Here is a 16,186-nt window from a genome sequence, read left to right on the forward strand (position 1 = left end):
AAAAAGACCTGGGTGTAGTGGTGGACGACATGCTCACATTTGGTGGCCAGTGTCAGGCAGCTGCTGCAAAGGCAAATAAAATAATGGGATGCATTAAAAGAGGCATAGATGCTCATGAGGAGAACATAATTTTACCTCTATACAAGTCACTAGTGCGATCACACTTAGAATACTGTGTACAGTTCTGGTCTCCGGTGTATAAGAAAGACATAGCTGAACTAGAGCGGGTGCAGAGAAGAGCGACCAAGGTTATTAGAGGACTGGGGGGTCTGCAATACCAAGACAGGTTATTACACTTGGGGTTATTTACTTTGGAAAAATGAAGGCTTAGGGGTGATCTTATTACTATGTACAAGTATATGAAGGGACAGTACAAAGACCTTTCTACTGATCTTTTTACTCTGAGGCCTGAGACGGGGACAAGGGGGCATCTTCTACGTCTGGAGGAAAGAAGGTTTAATCATAATGACAGACGTGGATTCTTTACTGTAAGAGCAGTGAGACTATGGAACTCTCTGCCGCATGATGTTGTAATGAGTGATTCACTTCTAAAATTTAAGAAGGGCATGGATGCCTTTCATGAAAAGTATAACATTACAGGTTATACATACTAGATTCCTTGATAGGGCGTTGATCCAGGGAACTCGTCTGATTGTCGTATGGAGTCAGGAAGGAATTTTTTTCCCTAATGTGGAGCTTAGTGTTTGCCACATGTTTTTTTTTTGCCTTCCTCTGGATCAACATGTTAGGCTATGGGTTGAACTAGATGGACGTAGTCTTCCTTCAACCTTAAAAACTATGTTACTATGTATCACTTACTGGGCTGGTTGCTGCAGTTTTGATAAAATCACAGTTTTCTCTGCTGTAGATCTAGCAGTTCTCTGAATGCTGAGCTCTGTATAACCCCGCCCACATCACTGATTGGCAGCTTTCTGTGTACACTGCACATTGGCGGTAAGCTGCCAATCAGTGCTGGGGGCGTGGTTACAAAGAGCAGGAGACAACTAGTCTTCTAGTGATAATCTCCTGCTGATTGAAACTACAATGCGCAGACCAGTAAGTGATACATTGCTGGAATTGGGGTCTATGCCCCAACATCATGCTGCTGTTAGATTAAATAGCAGAAATGTACTGAAAGATTTATTTTTAAAAATAGTCTACTACATATACTACACAAAGCATGGTAGAATAGAACGGAACCACACAGGAAAATTCTGATTCTGACTTGTTTGAATGCTATTAAAATATCAGCATGCTTTCTAATAAGCTGTGCTATGTGTCACTGATCTGAATGTGTATAATGAATCATTACTGATTAGCTTATACTTATGTCACTTAAAAAATGCATTCAATAACTTAGTTCCTACTTTGTTAAAATGTTGTCTTAGCAAGCCTTGCAAATAAGTCTCTTTTCATTCTGTTTGCTGTACTAGATAAATACCACTAGGGGGCTCTCTTGCTATATGAATTCCTTAACAAATCACGCGCACAATTAAAAGGGCTGTTTTCTTTGGCAGATAAATAATACAATTTCAATATAAAAAGAAGACGCTGTGAAGGGATAGATGTCAAATGTAAGAGAATGATTATGGTTAAGGGCTTGAAAGCAGAATTGAAGTTCACTTGAATGTATTCTCCAATTTTATGTTAAAGGCAAAGGATACCTCCGATGCACTATAAACTGCAGGACAGTAAAGCAGGTTGTAATGTAGTAAATGTGAGACTCAGATCTATCGCCCAATGCATCACAAGCAATCTAATTAAACCCTTATTTTTTAGCTACTGCTTAATTGGCCTATAAATTTAGTTCTTAAAATCTTATGTAGCTAAAGTAATATATTGCGCTAAATTCTCCACAGAATCATGTTGTAGCAGCTGGTGGTGTAGGCAGCATCTTATATATTGCAGGCAAGGTCCAATGGACACATGTAAAGTATTAGTGCATCATATATTATCCCTGAAAGATTTAACATGTAGAGCTGCAGCAGAGCACACAAGCACCTTCAACCCCGTCCCATAAAATGTAACATGCAACATACATAGCGCACACTACAGTCATGGCCAAAAGTTTTGAGAATGACACCAAAATTATATTTTCACATGATCTGCTGGCCTCTGGTTTTTATTAGTGTTTGTCTGATGTTTATATCACATACAGAAATATAATTGCAATCATATTATGAGTACCAATAGGTTATATTGACAGAATGAGTTAATGCAGCAAGTCAATATTTGCAGTGTTGCCCCTTCTTCTTCAAGACCTCTGTAATTCTCCCTGGCATGCTCTCAATCAACTTTTGGACCAAATCCTGACTGATAGCAGTCCATTCTTGCATAATCAATGCTTGCATTTTGCCAGAATTTGTTGGTTTTTGTTTGTCCACCCGTCTCTTGATGATTGACCACAAGTTCGCAATGGGATTAAGATCTGGGGAGTTTCCTGACCATGGACCCAAAATCTCTATGTTTTGTTCCATGAGCCATTTAGTTATCACCTTTGCTTTATTGCAAGGTGCTCCATCATGCTGGAAAAGGCATTGTTGGGCGCCAAACTGCTCTTGGACGGTTGGGAGAAGTTGCTCTTGGAGGACATTCTGGTACCATTCTTTATTCATGGCTGTGTTTTTAGGCAAGACTGTGAGTGAGCCGATTCCCTTGGCTGAGAAGCAACCCCACACATGAATGGTTTCAGGATGCTTTACAGTTGGCATGAGACAAGACTGGTGGTAGCGCTCACCTCTTCTTCTCCGAATAAGCTGTTTTCCAGATGTCCCAAACAATCGAAAAGAGGATTCATTAGAGAAAATGACTTTGCCCCAGTCCTCAGCAGTCCACTCCCTGTACCTTTTGCAGAATATCAGTCGGTCCCTGATGTTTTTCCTGGAGAGAAGTGGCTTCTTTGCTGCCCTCCTTGAAACCAGCCCTTGCTCAAAGAGTCTCCGCCTCACAGTGCGTGCAGAAGCACTCACATCAGCCTGCTGCCATTCCTGAGCAAGCTCGGCACTGCTGAAAGTCCGATCCCGCAGCTGAAACAGTTTTAAGATACGGTCCTGGCGCTTGCTGGTCTTTCTTGTGCGCCCTGGAGCCTTTTTGACAACAATGGAAGCTCTCTCCTTGAAGTTCTTGATGATGCGATAGATTGTTGACTGAGGTGCAATCTTTGTAGCTGCGATACTCTTCCCTGTTAGGCCATTTTTGTGCAGTGCAATGATGGCTGCACGTGTTTCTTTAGAAATAACCATGGTTAACTGAAGAGAAACAATGATACCAAGAACCAGCCTCCTTTTAAAGTGTCCAGTGATGTCATTCTTACTTAATCATGACTGATTGATCGCCAGCCCTGTCCTCATCAACACCCACACCTGTGTTAATGGATCAATCACTAAAACGATGTTAGCTGCTCCTTTTAAGGCAGGACTGCAATGATGTTGAAATGTGTTTTGGGGGTTAAAGTTCATTTTCTGGGCAAATATTGACTTTGCAAGTACAGTAATTGCTGTTAAGCTGATCACTCTTTGACATTCAGGAGTATATGCAAATTGCCATTACAAAAAATGAAGCAGAAACTTTGGAAAAATTACTATTTGTCTCATTCTCAATACTTTTGGCCATGACTGTATACAGCATATTAGACACCTACGTGCATACAAATTACACACATATCAAACATAAAGCACACATATATATTCTTACATATTACAGAGATACCGTATTCATACACATTCCACACATGTATACAGTATCATACACATTGCACATCTATGGATACACATTACACACACAAAGACACACATACATACATATTACACATGCTTACTTCTCGTGTAGAGCTGTCATATGCCAGCAACAGAAAGGAGCTGAGGACCGAACCTCTAGGCCATACATGTCAAACTATGGCCCGTGGACCAAATCTGTCCCACAGGGTGTTTTTATTTGGCCCGCGACACCAGAACCATCACCCCTATGTGGGGCCATTATTCTGTATGGAGGACTATGTGGGGCCCATTATTCTGTATGGAGGATTCTATGGGGCCCATTACACTGTATGAAGGACTATGTGGGGCACATTATTCTGTATGGAGGACTATGTTGGGCCATTATTCTGTATGGAGGACTATGTGGGGCCATTATTCTGTATGGAGGACTATGTGGGGCCCATTATTCTGTATGGAGGACTATGTGGGGTCCATTATTCTATATAGAGGACTATGTGGGGCCATTATTCTGCATGGAGGACTATGTGGGGCCCATTATTCTGTATGTATATAGAATAATGGTCACCACATAGTCCTCCATACAGAATAATAGGCCCCACATAATCCTCCATACCGAATAATGGTCCCCACATAGTCCTCCATACAGTATTATGGGCACCACATAGTCCTCCATACCGAATAATTGTCCCCACATAGTCCTCCATACAGAATAATGGGCCCCACATAGTCCTCCATACAGAATAATGGCCCCACATAGTCCTCCATACAGTATAATGGGCCCCACATAGTCCTTCATACAAAATAATGGCCCCACATAGTCCTCCATACAGAATAGTGGGCCCCACATAGTCCTCCATACAGAATAATGGGCCCCACAAAGTCCTCCATACAGAATAATGGCCCCACAAAGTCCTCCATACAGAATAATGGCCCCACATAGTCCTTCATACAGAATAATGGGCCCTACATAATCCTCCATACAGAATAGTGGGCCCCACATAGTCCTCCATACAGAATAATGGGCCCCACATAGTCCTCCATATAGAACAATGGGCCTCACATAGTCCTTCATACAGAATAATGGGCCCCACATAGTCCTCCATACAGAATAATGGGCCCCACATAGTCCCCCATACAGAATAATGGGCCCCACATAGTCCTCCATACAGAATAATGGGCCCCACGCAGCCCCCCAAACAGTATAATGGGCCCCACACAGCCCTCCATACAGTATAATGGGCCCCACACAGCCCTCCATACAGTATAATGGGCCCCACATAGCCCTCCATACAGTATAATGGGCCCCACATAGACCTCCATACAGAATAATGGGCCCCACATAGTCTTCCATACAGAATAATGGCCCCACATAGTCCTCCCTACAGAATAATGGGCCCCACATAGTCCTCCATACAGAATAATGGCCCCACATAGTAATCCATACAGTATAATGGGACCCACATAGTGCTCCATACAGTATAATGGGCCCCACATAGTCCTCCATACAGAGTAATGGCCCCACATAGTTCTCCATACAGAATAATGGCCCCACATAGCCCTCCATAAAGTATAATGGGCCACACATAGTCCTCCATACAGAATAATGGCCCCACATAGTAATCCATACACTATAATGGGCCCACATAGTCCTCTATATAGAATAATGGGCCCCACATAGTCCTCCATACAGTATAATGGGCCCCACATAGTCTTCCATACAGTATAATGGCCCCACATAGTCCTCCATACAGTATAATGGGCCCCACATAGTCCTCCATACAGAATAATTAATGGGCTCCACATAGTCCTCCATACAGTATAATGGCCCCACATAGTCCCCCATACAGAATAATGGCCCCACATAGTCCTCCATACAGTATAATGGGCCCACATAGTCCTCTATATAGAATAATGGGCCCCACATAATTCTCCATACAGAATAATGGCCCCACATAGCCCTCCATAAAGTATAATGGGCCTCACATAGTCCTCCATACAGAATAATGGCCCCACATAGTAATCCATACAGTTTAATGGGCCCACATAATCCTCTATATAGAATAATGGGCCCCACATAGTCCTCCATACAGAATAATGGGCCCCACATAGTCCTCCATACAGTATAATGGGCCCCACATAGTCCTCCATACAGTATAATGGGCCCCACATAGTCCTCCATACAGTATAATGGGCCCCACATAGTCCTCCATACAATATAATGGCCCCACATATTCCTCCATACAGTACAATGGGGCCCACATAGTCCTCCATACAGTATAATGGGCCCCACATAGTCCTCCATACAGAATAATGGGCACCACATAGCCCTCCATACAGTATAATGGGCCCCACATAGTCCTCCATACAGAATAATGGCCCCACATAGTCCTCCATACAGAATAATGGGCCCCACATAGTCCTCCATACAGTATAATGGCCCCACATAGCCCTCCATACAGAATAATGGCCCCACATAGTCCTCCATACAGAATAATGGCCCCACATAGGGCTGGCTGTTTTTGTCGTGGGCCAAATATAACCACCCTGCGTGCCAGATTTGGCCTAAAGGCCGGGGTTTGACACGTATGCCTTAGGGCATGATTACATGTAGCAGATATGATGCGGATATTCTTTCATGTATTACAGTACAAGTAAATCTCATATATAAGCTGAAATAAAAAATCTGCTGCGGAAATTGACCTTTTGTGAGGATTTAATATTTCTGCAGCATATTTTCAAAGCAGACTTTAGTCTTTACAATGCATAGGATAAAATCTGCAGAAAATCCACAAAAAAATCAGAATATAAGATGTGCAGATTTCGTAAAATGTTATTTACTTTATGCCATGTGGGAAAACAGCTGTAATGTTACTTTTCTGCGCACTTCACAAGGTGACATAATAGAAATGAAAGCGCAGTTTACCTCCAAGATAAATTTCTCTTGCTCCACTTTGTCACCGGCTGCACACTCCGCTTCCTCCTCGTCGGTTCTGGTTGGGACAGGTCAGGTAGAGAACAGCGAGGGGTTTTCATTAATTCCAAGGTGGCCTCATCTGTATGTTAGAGGACAAAGCTGTCTCTTAGTAAAGTAATTGTCTTTCATTATTCATCGTTAATCCTTTTGTTAGACAGAGTACTTATTGAACAGCACTCAAGTTTAAAAGAAATGAATGGACTTCCTGTGGGATTTGTAGACTCCTACCCAAGACCTAATGAATCAAATAGTAATGCTTTTAGGGTAGTTATAGAATTGGCCGGTTTTACATAAGTTATTGATTTATAAACAATAAAAGCTTGTTAACATCATTCATCGGTATAAAAACATTCCAGTCAGTGAACTTGGACTTCAAGACTTCTATGGTGCATTGTGTCAGCATGTAGTACACATAATTACAGCATTGCCGAATGGGATATTGGAACTTAAAGGGAACCTGTCACCAGTTTTGTGCCTTATAAACCCTGCCCATCACCTGTAAAATCATATAAATGGGGTTCCTCCAACCCCTCTATAACCTCATAGGTGCCTCTCTATACGTCAGAAAAAGTCCTTTATTCATGTACCTCGTTGCATGCAAATTGTGTTGTCCGGTCCAATGGGCAAATCCATGTCGCACTCAGCGCCGTGCCGGTCACTTCAAACGCCACCTCTCCTATCTGGATGGAAGTGGATGACGTTTCCTACGTCATCTACACAGTGCTTGAAGTCTCGCTTTTGCGCAGTGGAATCACAGACCAGCACAGGGGAGCCTCACTTTGCCCTATTGAACAGCCAGGGAGCTGGTGACAGATAAAAAAAGCTGACACTGGGAAGAAGCATTTACTGCGAAACGTGCGTCGGTGTTGTGGGACTCTGCCAACACCTTGCCACAACTATTGGATTTCCTCGGATAACCTATTGCGTGTATTTTTAATTGTATTTTAGAAGTGTCCTGGTTATTATGTAGGAGACCTACTTAGGCATAGCACTACTGAGTATTTCACTTTTTTGTTACATTAACACGTGACTGCTTTGTTATATGAGAGGCCTACTTAGACATAACATTAATTATTATATTTTTAATTTATTCTCTGTATTACTCTTATTATTATAACAAGCCTTCTGTCTTGGTCACCCATATTTAATGTTAACATGCATATATCCCTCTTTTTTAACTGGCAAGTTATCTATTATGGTCTAAATAGGAGAAGTCACCCACTTCCATCCAAACAGAAGAGGTGGAATTTGAAGGGGCGGCGCTGACTGCGATATGGATTCATCCATCGGACCGGACCACACAATTTCCATGCAGCAGGGTACTTGAATAAAGCACTTTTTCAGAGGTATGCAGGGGCACCTATGAGGGTATAGAGGGGTTGTAGAAACACAATTTACATGATGTTTACGGCTATGTGCCCACGATGCAGAAATGAAGCAGAAAATTTCTGCAGCATTTCTGCATCTCCCTGGCAGAAAAAACGTTTTTCCTGCAGAATACATGCGGATTCACATGCGTTTCCGCATGCAGATTGACAAGCGCTTTCCAGGCGATAGCATCACTTGGAAAGTGCTTGACAACTAGGTCACACTATATAGATCCATGCATAAGGCATGGATTTATACAGTGTGAACCGTAAAAATTAAAACAAATAAAGCTATACTCACCCCTGAGGCCCCGGTGTGGCTGCAGCGCTCGTTCCTGTCTGGTTCCCGGCTGCCGGCATATCGCGAGACAGAGCGGTGAAGGGCCTACGGTCACATGACTGTGACGTCACCGCAGGTCCTCAAGCGATGCCGGCATTCAGAGAGAAGCCTTCGGAAAGGTGAGTATAAACTTTATTTGTTATTTTATTCTTTTTTTACAGGTACAATGGTACCCAGGTCTGGATGAGAGTCTCCTCTCCTCCAGAACTGGGTACCATCCGCACATAGAGACGCATAGAAGCCGCTTGTAAAAATGTACAGTCGCGGTTTCTAGGCGTCTCAATGCAAGTCAATGGCGGGAGTTCCGCTGCGCTTCCGCAAAATTAAATGACATGCTGCGGATTTTTGTACGCAGCATAAACGCTGTGGAAAAATCCGCAGCATGTGCATAGAACATGCGGAATCCCCTTGGGGACCATGGGGTGCGGATTACCTAGCGTTTCACAAGCGTTTATGCTGCGGAAATTCCGCAGCATAAACGCTAGAAAAACGCTATGTGGGCACCCAGCCTAAAGGTGAAGGCAGAGTTTATAAGGGAAAAAAATGGTTACACGTTCCTTTTAAAGCATAACCGTCATTTTAATTTTTATTTCATAAATCAATAGTACACATTAAAATAAACAACTTTTTAATATGTTATCAGAGAAATCGGCTTCTTTCTCCTTTAGGACAGGTCTTTCACTCTCAATTTATGGGTAAAATCTGTATTCAACGGACCCAGATTTTCCCATTACTTAGATAGGAGATAACAGTTGGTGATTATAAGATTCTATGGAAAGAAGGAGGGAGGAGAGAGAGAGAGACAGGTGCAGAATTCTGCTGCAAGTTCTCTTGAAACAGTTACAGTTCTCCATAGAACTTTGTAAGCACCAAGTGTCATCTCCTATCCCAGTAGTGGGAAAGTCTGTCTTCACTGAATACTGATTTTACCTGTGAATTGAGAATTTTGAGACTCAATGATCAGTCTACAAGGAGTAAGAAGCAGATTTGTCTGATAAGATATATTACATTTTCACATGTATTATTCATTCATGAAAAAATAAAATAAAATGAGTTACTAAGGAGTCCTCCACTTACATGGAGCCTTGTTTTAGGTGTAATGCCAGTGTTTTGTAATATATTGAATATTTAGCAACAGGACTACTGTATAACTTGTGTAACTTGCCACTTTATTGGCGACAATGGCAACCAATGCCACAGAACTCAATGTAATGAATAGTTTCTTAGTTGCACTTTTCACAAAGCAGCAACTTGCAGAGTGCAGCAGCCCTGTATGCTAAAGGGGACCCCCTGGTCTGAACCCCGTATTGCAGATCAGGCATGTGGTGCTCATGTAGAGAAGAAGATTCACATATCCATTCAGCTGATAGAGAGTGGAATATGGCAGCCAGGACTCTGGATTATTTATTACTGGTACAGGAGGCTTCCTCCCGCAGTTTGCCATTTAATAAATAGTCTGAGAAGACCCAGATTTACACGGCTGTTTTCTATAGGGACACATCCATTATACTATATCTACAGCTCATCTGATGCTGTAACATTCTACAAAGAACGTGCTGCGGCATGTACAGACATTATCTGTGATGTGATATATATTTGACAACAGTACACATGTAGATAGTGTCACTTGTCGGAAGTTTTGTATCTGGTCCCCTGAATGTGTTTAGCTTGGGGGATCCCAAGTAAATTACCCCCGGGGAGGGAAGCAGCCAAGAAAGCATAGTAGGGCAGGAGAACTGCTGCAGCCAAGATACCCAGGGGCAATGGAGGTACAATAAGTAGGAAAGGGGCTCCTCTCCTGTTGGTATTGAGGATGGCCTTGAGACAAGTGACGCCCTGCAGAAGAGAGATTCTGCTTGACTGACGTCTCCATTGCTGTTTGACTTCAAGCAAAGGACCTGTCAGTCAAGCAGAATGCAGAGATTAGAGCTGGAGTGACAAAGGCTTGGGAAGAGCTTCCACACATCGAAAGCACTTCAGCCTAATTTGCATATTGATTCAAACAGTGATTTCTCGGTAACGGAAGAACGGACTGGCTAGCTAAAGGTGAGGATGGACTTGCATAGAAGCAGTTTGGGGGCTGAAATCCTGCTGACAGATTCCCTCTATCCCTGTAAGCAAAATATGTGATGAAATGGAAGGAGAACATCTAAGTTAGCCACTCCGCCCTAGCTGACTTGTAACGACTGTGCTATGTACAGGATTTGGCATTCTCCAATGCAGCTTATACAGACTATCAGACATAAAATAGTGGATGTGCCGGATTGTCTCATACTAACTCTGATTAGAAACGGCAATGCGAGTCAGACAGCTGCTGTATTCTCCAGCAGACATCAAAGTGGAACAACCACACAATTGTAAATTTGTAATTAATAATTGAGAGAGTTTTGCTCTTAAGGGAACTGAGCAGAAAAGGAAGTTTGTGAAACAGCTGCTGCCTAATCCTTCCACAAAGTATCTAAGAAAAGGAAACCTCTTTTGAGGTATATACAGCGCCGGTCACCAAGTATTCACTTTACATATAGGATTATGCTCTCTGGCACATTACAGAGGCAGAGCTTGTGGTAACGAAAGCCGTCAGGTTCTAAAGTGACTTTGTCACTTGGCTGTTAGTTTTTCATTAAAACAGAGGTGTCACCAGATCTCAGACTGCAAGCTGCACACAGGTTAGGTGAGCAGAAATTCAATATACTTGGACTTATGGGCTACTTCATTCTATCATTCAGCTCATAAAAAGCTAATTTAAATATATAAGGATAATATATAGCTATTCCGAAAAATTTTACATTAAATACATCAGTCTCATCAGGTCAAAAAGATTGAACGAATAATATATACCATTTGTATTGTGAAATCTGGTGATGGATCACTTTTAAAGGGAATCTGTTAGCAAGTTTTTCCTATGTAATATGAGGACAGCATGAGGTAGGAGCTGAGACACTGAATTCAGCGATGTGTCACTTATTAGGTTGTGTGTTGTTATTTATTTATAATGAAAGTTTTATCACTAGGAGATTATCATTGTCCTGACCACAGTGCAAGTGAGCCTTGGTCCAACCAGGCCCCCTCCTCTCATAAACAGCTCAATGTCAATATACAATGTACACAGAAAGCTGTACGGTGGGGTGTATTGATCGCCTCTTATTAGATTTTTTGGCAATATTGCAGAGGCCAAAAAAACCCGTAATTCTGAAGTTTCGAATTTTTTTTTTCTCATTACACCATTTACCGAGCAGATTAATTTATTTTATATTTTGATAGATTTGACTTTTACAAATGCAATCATATCAAATATGTGTATTTTTTATTTTTTTAATTGTTTTATTTTTAATGAGGCAAAAGGGTAGTGATTTCAACTATTGTGTTTTTATTTATATCATGTTTTTAAAAATATTTTTGTCACTTTTTATTGTATTTAGTCCCTTAGGGGACTTGAAGCTGCGATAGTCTGATCGCTTGTACTATACGTGTCTATGTATTATGTATAGTGTATAGCGAAAATTACAATCTCCTATGAACGTCAGCTACAAGCTGCCTTTCACAGGAGTATTGTAATGACAGGCACGGGGGTCTTCAGTAGTCCTCCAGCTGTCATGTCAACCCATCGGCGCACTGTGATCATGTCATGGACGCTGATGGAGGCATGGAATGACTCTCCCACCTACCGGCGCATGTTACCTGCTGCTGTCAGAAATTGACAGCAGCATTTAACAGGTTAACAGCTGTTGGGTGTTAAAGGCACATGATGGCTGATTAAATCAGCAATCATTTGGCGGGAAGGATGCGGGCTCGGCGTGCAAGCCCACATCAAACCCAGAGACATCACATATGACGTAAATGTATGTCATATGTTGTAAAAGGGTTAAGCTTTTCTGCGACTCTTTAATTCAGGTTTTACAAAATGGTACAAAAAGTCACTCCAGTTTTGAGGGGGAAAGTATCAAAATATAAATCATGTGAAAACATCTGAAAATCTTAAAGTGAACCTGTCACCAGAAGAAATGCTATTACCCTGCAGATATGGGGTTAATCTGCAGGTTAATAGTGTTACTAACCTGCCTGGCGCCTGCACGTAGCTGAACGCTGCGGGTAGAAAATTAGCTTTATTCTCCCCGTCAGCGTTCCGATTTCAGTCACTACTCTGAGACTACAGAGCAGCAGCTGTAACCACATTCCTGGCCCTGACTGACACTGGCTGTGCATTAGGACCATCTGTCAGTCAGGGCCGGGGGTGCAGTTACAGCCGCCGCTCATTGAACCAGCACTGCTGCTGGGGTAATAACGTTAATTTTCTCCCCGCAGCGTTCGGCTACGTGCAGGCGCCGGGCTGGTTAGTAATGCTATTAACCTGCAGATTAACCCCATATCTGCAAGTTAATAGTGTTTTTTCTGCTGACCGGTTCCCTTTAAACTCTGCCCACAATAACGAACATAAAAAAGATAGGTGAACATATAAGATAAACTTGAGAAAAGGAGCAAATTAAAGAAAAATAAGATACAAATGAACTACAGGCGGAAAACACAAAAACTAGACAAAAAACAGGCACAAATGCAATAATGAATCGGCCCTATGGATTTCACACCTGTGGTATAAACACTTCCAATCATTAATATTTGAAACATCCCCTAACGGAGGCGTTGTACATCTGAAAAGGTGCAAACAGAGTTTATAGTACTACATGAATTGCTATTTGTGAGTTATGTAAGTATAAAACATAAAGTAGAAAAGCCCCATATAAATGACTGGTAACAGTGGAGAGAGGACCCTGGTACCAAGAGCTTACAATCTAGGGAAGAAGAACGAGATAGTAGGTGAGGGGAGCCACTGTACATAGGACAACAAGCACTGTGCCTTAGAGAATATTTAAGCCCACTCTTCGTCATAAATGGATACTTGGCTACTTATTTAAGCTTTAAATGATGTGCCTATTTACTATATTTATTTCTGGGAAGGGTTTTAATAAGGTAGTTAATCATTTCCAGATTTAGTTATTACTTATGCGGAGCCTAAATTGGCAGGAATAAACTCACCATAGAAGCTATTCTCATCCACAAAGTACATATTCACATGTTAATTACTTACTAATTCCTGAATCTTTACTCTTAATTAGGATTTGCGCAGCTTATTAGTTAGCGCTCATTATGTCCATGACTCTGCTTAGCAGAGAAAGAATGAAACTGCTTATTGCCCTCTAAATAGTGGTTTCATCAGTCTCTCCAAAGGGTGCTTTCACATGTGCCACCACTTTGATGCAGGTTTTTGTAGCCAATGTAAGTAGTGGATTGTAAAGTGAGGGGAATTATGTCCACTTGTAGGTTTGGCATCGAAAACTGCATAAAAATTGCATAAAATAGTTTAGGCAATATTACACACACTTTTTCAGCTTGCAATATCAATGGTCACCTCTACTTTGTAGCGCCCTCTTCAGTAAGCCCAAAACATATAGCGGTCTAGAGGAGGTCTGGTGAAAGATAATGGTCAACAATCACTACTTTGGATCTCAAGGTCACTCCTTTGTCTGGTGGACCCAACTCCAATCTCAGGATACAGACCGGAACGCTATGGCTTTGTTGCATACTATCACATACTCACTGAGAGGTTAAAGGGGTTTTCCTAAAATCGCAAGGTAACCTGCTGATTGTTGAGGGATCCGAAGAATGAGGCCCTAGAACCCTGAGAATAGGGCTCCACATTGAATAGAGTGGAGGTGCACATGGTTGACCTCTGTTCCCTTCATTGTCTAAGGGACTGATGGAGAAAGCCGAGTACATTGCTCGGCTATTTATGGTGGTCCCATAGACAATGAATGAAATAGAGGCTGACCTTTTGCACCTCCACTGTATTCAAGATGGGGCTCAGAGCCCCATTCTCAGAATCGCCGGGGGTCCCAGTGGTTGGATCTCTAGTGATCAGCATGTATTCTCTTATCTTAATAGCACCACTCCCCCACATTAAAGGGAATCTGTCACCACATTTGACCTATGTAAACTATCAATATGGGCATACAGGTCATAGACTGCTGAGGAGAGTGATCCCTGTATGCCTCATATCAGATGCCTTGTTGATGATAAATTATCTTTTATCACTTTATATAAATGACCTCTTCCAGGCTCTGGGGAGGAGGCTGCCTGGAAGATAACGCTGCCTCCAGAGCTTATTATACATTAAGGAGGAGTTACCAGTGAGACAAGTAACGAACCCAAAACGGGAGAACTGAAATTTTGCTTCTTGCAAACACATTTTTTGCAGCTCTTGAGCTCTGCTGTATTGCAACAATATTACAGCCCTGTCTGCCTGTGAGCTGGAAGCTGAAGCTGAGAGGAACCTGGAGATGTGTCAGTAAGGGTTCGCTCACACTGGCGTATAAATTGGACAAGTGTAATCCGATAAAAAAAATCTTATTGCACTCAGACCAATGTTATTCAATGAGGCAGTGCTGATCTGCTATTTTTTTCTCGGCGTGAGGAAAACAATCGCAGCATGCTGTGTATGGACGCATAAATCTGATGAGACTCGCCAATGCAAGTCTAAGGGTGCAAGAAAAAAAACGGACGGCACACAGACTATCCATATGGCGTCCGATTTTTATGCACACATCTCAAAGGAACCAGGAAATTGCATCAGCCAAGTACAGGAATTTCACAACTAGAACCCTGAGAATAGATAGAGTGCAGTGGCAATCAAGGTAATGGTAGTTGGGGTTGATGTCAGCTGTGAATTGTCTGAAAACACAGTTAACATCAAGCCCTGGTGTTAGTAGCGAAGAGCTGTCCATCAGAGGTATCGGGTGTCTATCAGGAAGAGCCGGCAAATCACCAGACTTGGAGCATCTCATGTGGGAAGTGCCTAAAAACCTGGGACCTTCCCAGCCTGATAATATAAGCACACAGCTGTCTGCTTTACCTTTGCTGGTTATCCAAAATAGTGGGGACCCCATGTCATTTTTTTTGTTAATTATTAGGTTACACAAGCTTAAAAAGCTGTCGAATAAACTCCACATGTAAGGCACTAAAGGGTGCAATTTTATAATATGTAGGGGAGTTGTGAAATTATATATGTGCAGGATATCTATCTATCTAGCTATCTATTTATTATATATCTAATATCTCTCTATCATCTATCTATCGATATCTTTATATATGATTGCTTTATTATTTTTGTCAACTAAATTTGAAGTTAACATCGAGTATTATAGCATGTAAAAGATGATGTTAAAAGTGCATTGCATACGGATATGAGCCGACATAATAATGGAACACTCGCTTGACAAAAGGTAAATCTACAGATTCCACTCATCCAACTTTTTTGGATGAGAATGGGACTGATTTTTTACACGCTAGTGTGAGCGAACCCTTATAAATCACACACAGCTCTGCAGTGAGACCAGGAGGGCAGAGAGCGGCCATTACACTGGTAACCATTACACATGTGAGAGTGTGAACTGTGATAGCAGCAGGAGAGCATTAGGACCCTATGGGTTTTGCCTGGCTGAGCTCAGAGCAGGGGCAGATCGGGAGACCCTGTGTGTTCTGAGGGTGTCTGCTGTGTGAGATGCTGGAAGGAGAGTCTGAGGAGAACTGTGAGGACTGAACTTCAACAAGACTCTCTCTCTACAAGCTTTCCTGTGTACAGTGTCCATTTTAGGACATGATCAGATATCAAAATCAAATATCAGAATGATGTCAGTTTGAGGCTAAATACCCTGTTTGACAAGTGATCCTGACAAGTGATTCTGACAAGTAATCTGAAACTACCGATAGGTAGACCGCTTGATCCGGGATCAATTCA

General features: G+C 42.1%; 1 protein-coding gene across 2 annotated transcripts in view; it reads right to left on the bottom strand.

Moving 5' to 3' along the window:
- The window catches only part of MMP17 (matrix metallopeptidase 17), a 213,261-nt gene that overhangs the window by 72,284 nt on the left and 124,791 nt on the right, over window positions 1-16,186 (bottom strand). For both annotated transcript variants that reach the window (XM_073676094.1, XM_073676096.1), the window contains exon 3: window positions 6,640-6,769. In XM_073676094.1, coding sequence (XP_073532195.1) covers window positions 6,640-6,769 — 130 coding nt within the window. The remainder of the gene's footprint in view (window positions 1-6,639; window positions 6,770-16,186) is intronic.

The sequence above is a fragment of the Phyllobates terribilis genome, unplaced genomic scaffold, assembly GCF_046119375.1.
Source record: "Phyllobates terribilis strain yellow unplaced genomic scaffold, ASM4611937v1 Scaffold_1__5_contigs__length_1240528914, whole genome shotgun sequence".
Taxonomy (NCBI): domain Eukaryota; kingdom Metazoa; phylum Chordata; class Amphibia; order Anura; family Dendrobatidae; genus Phyllobates; species Phyllobates terribilis.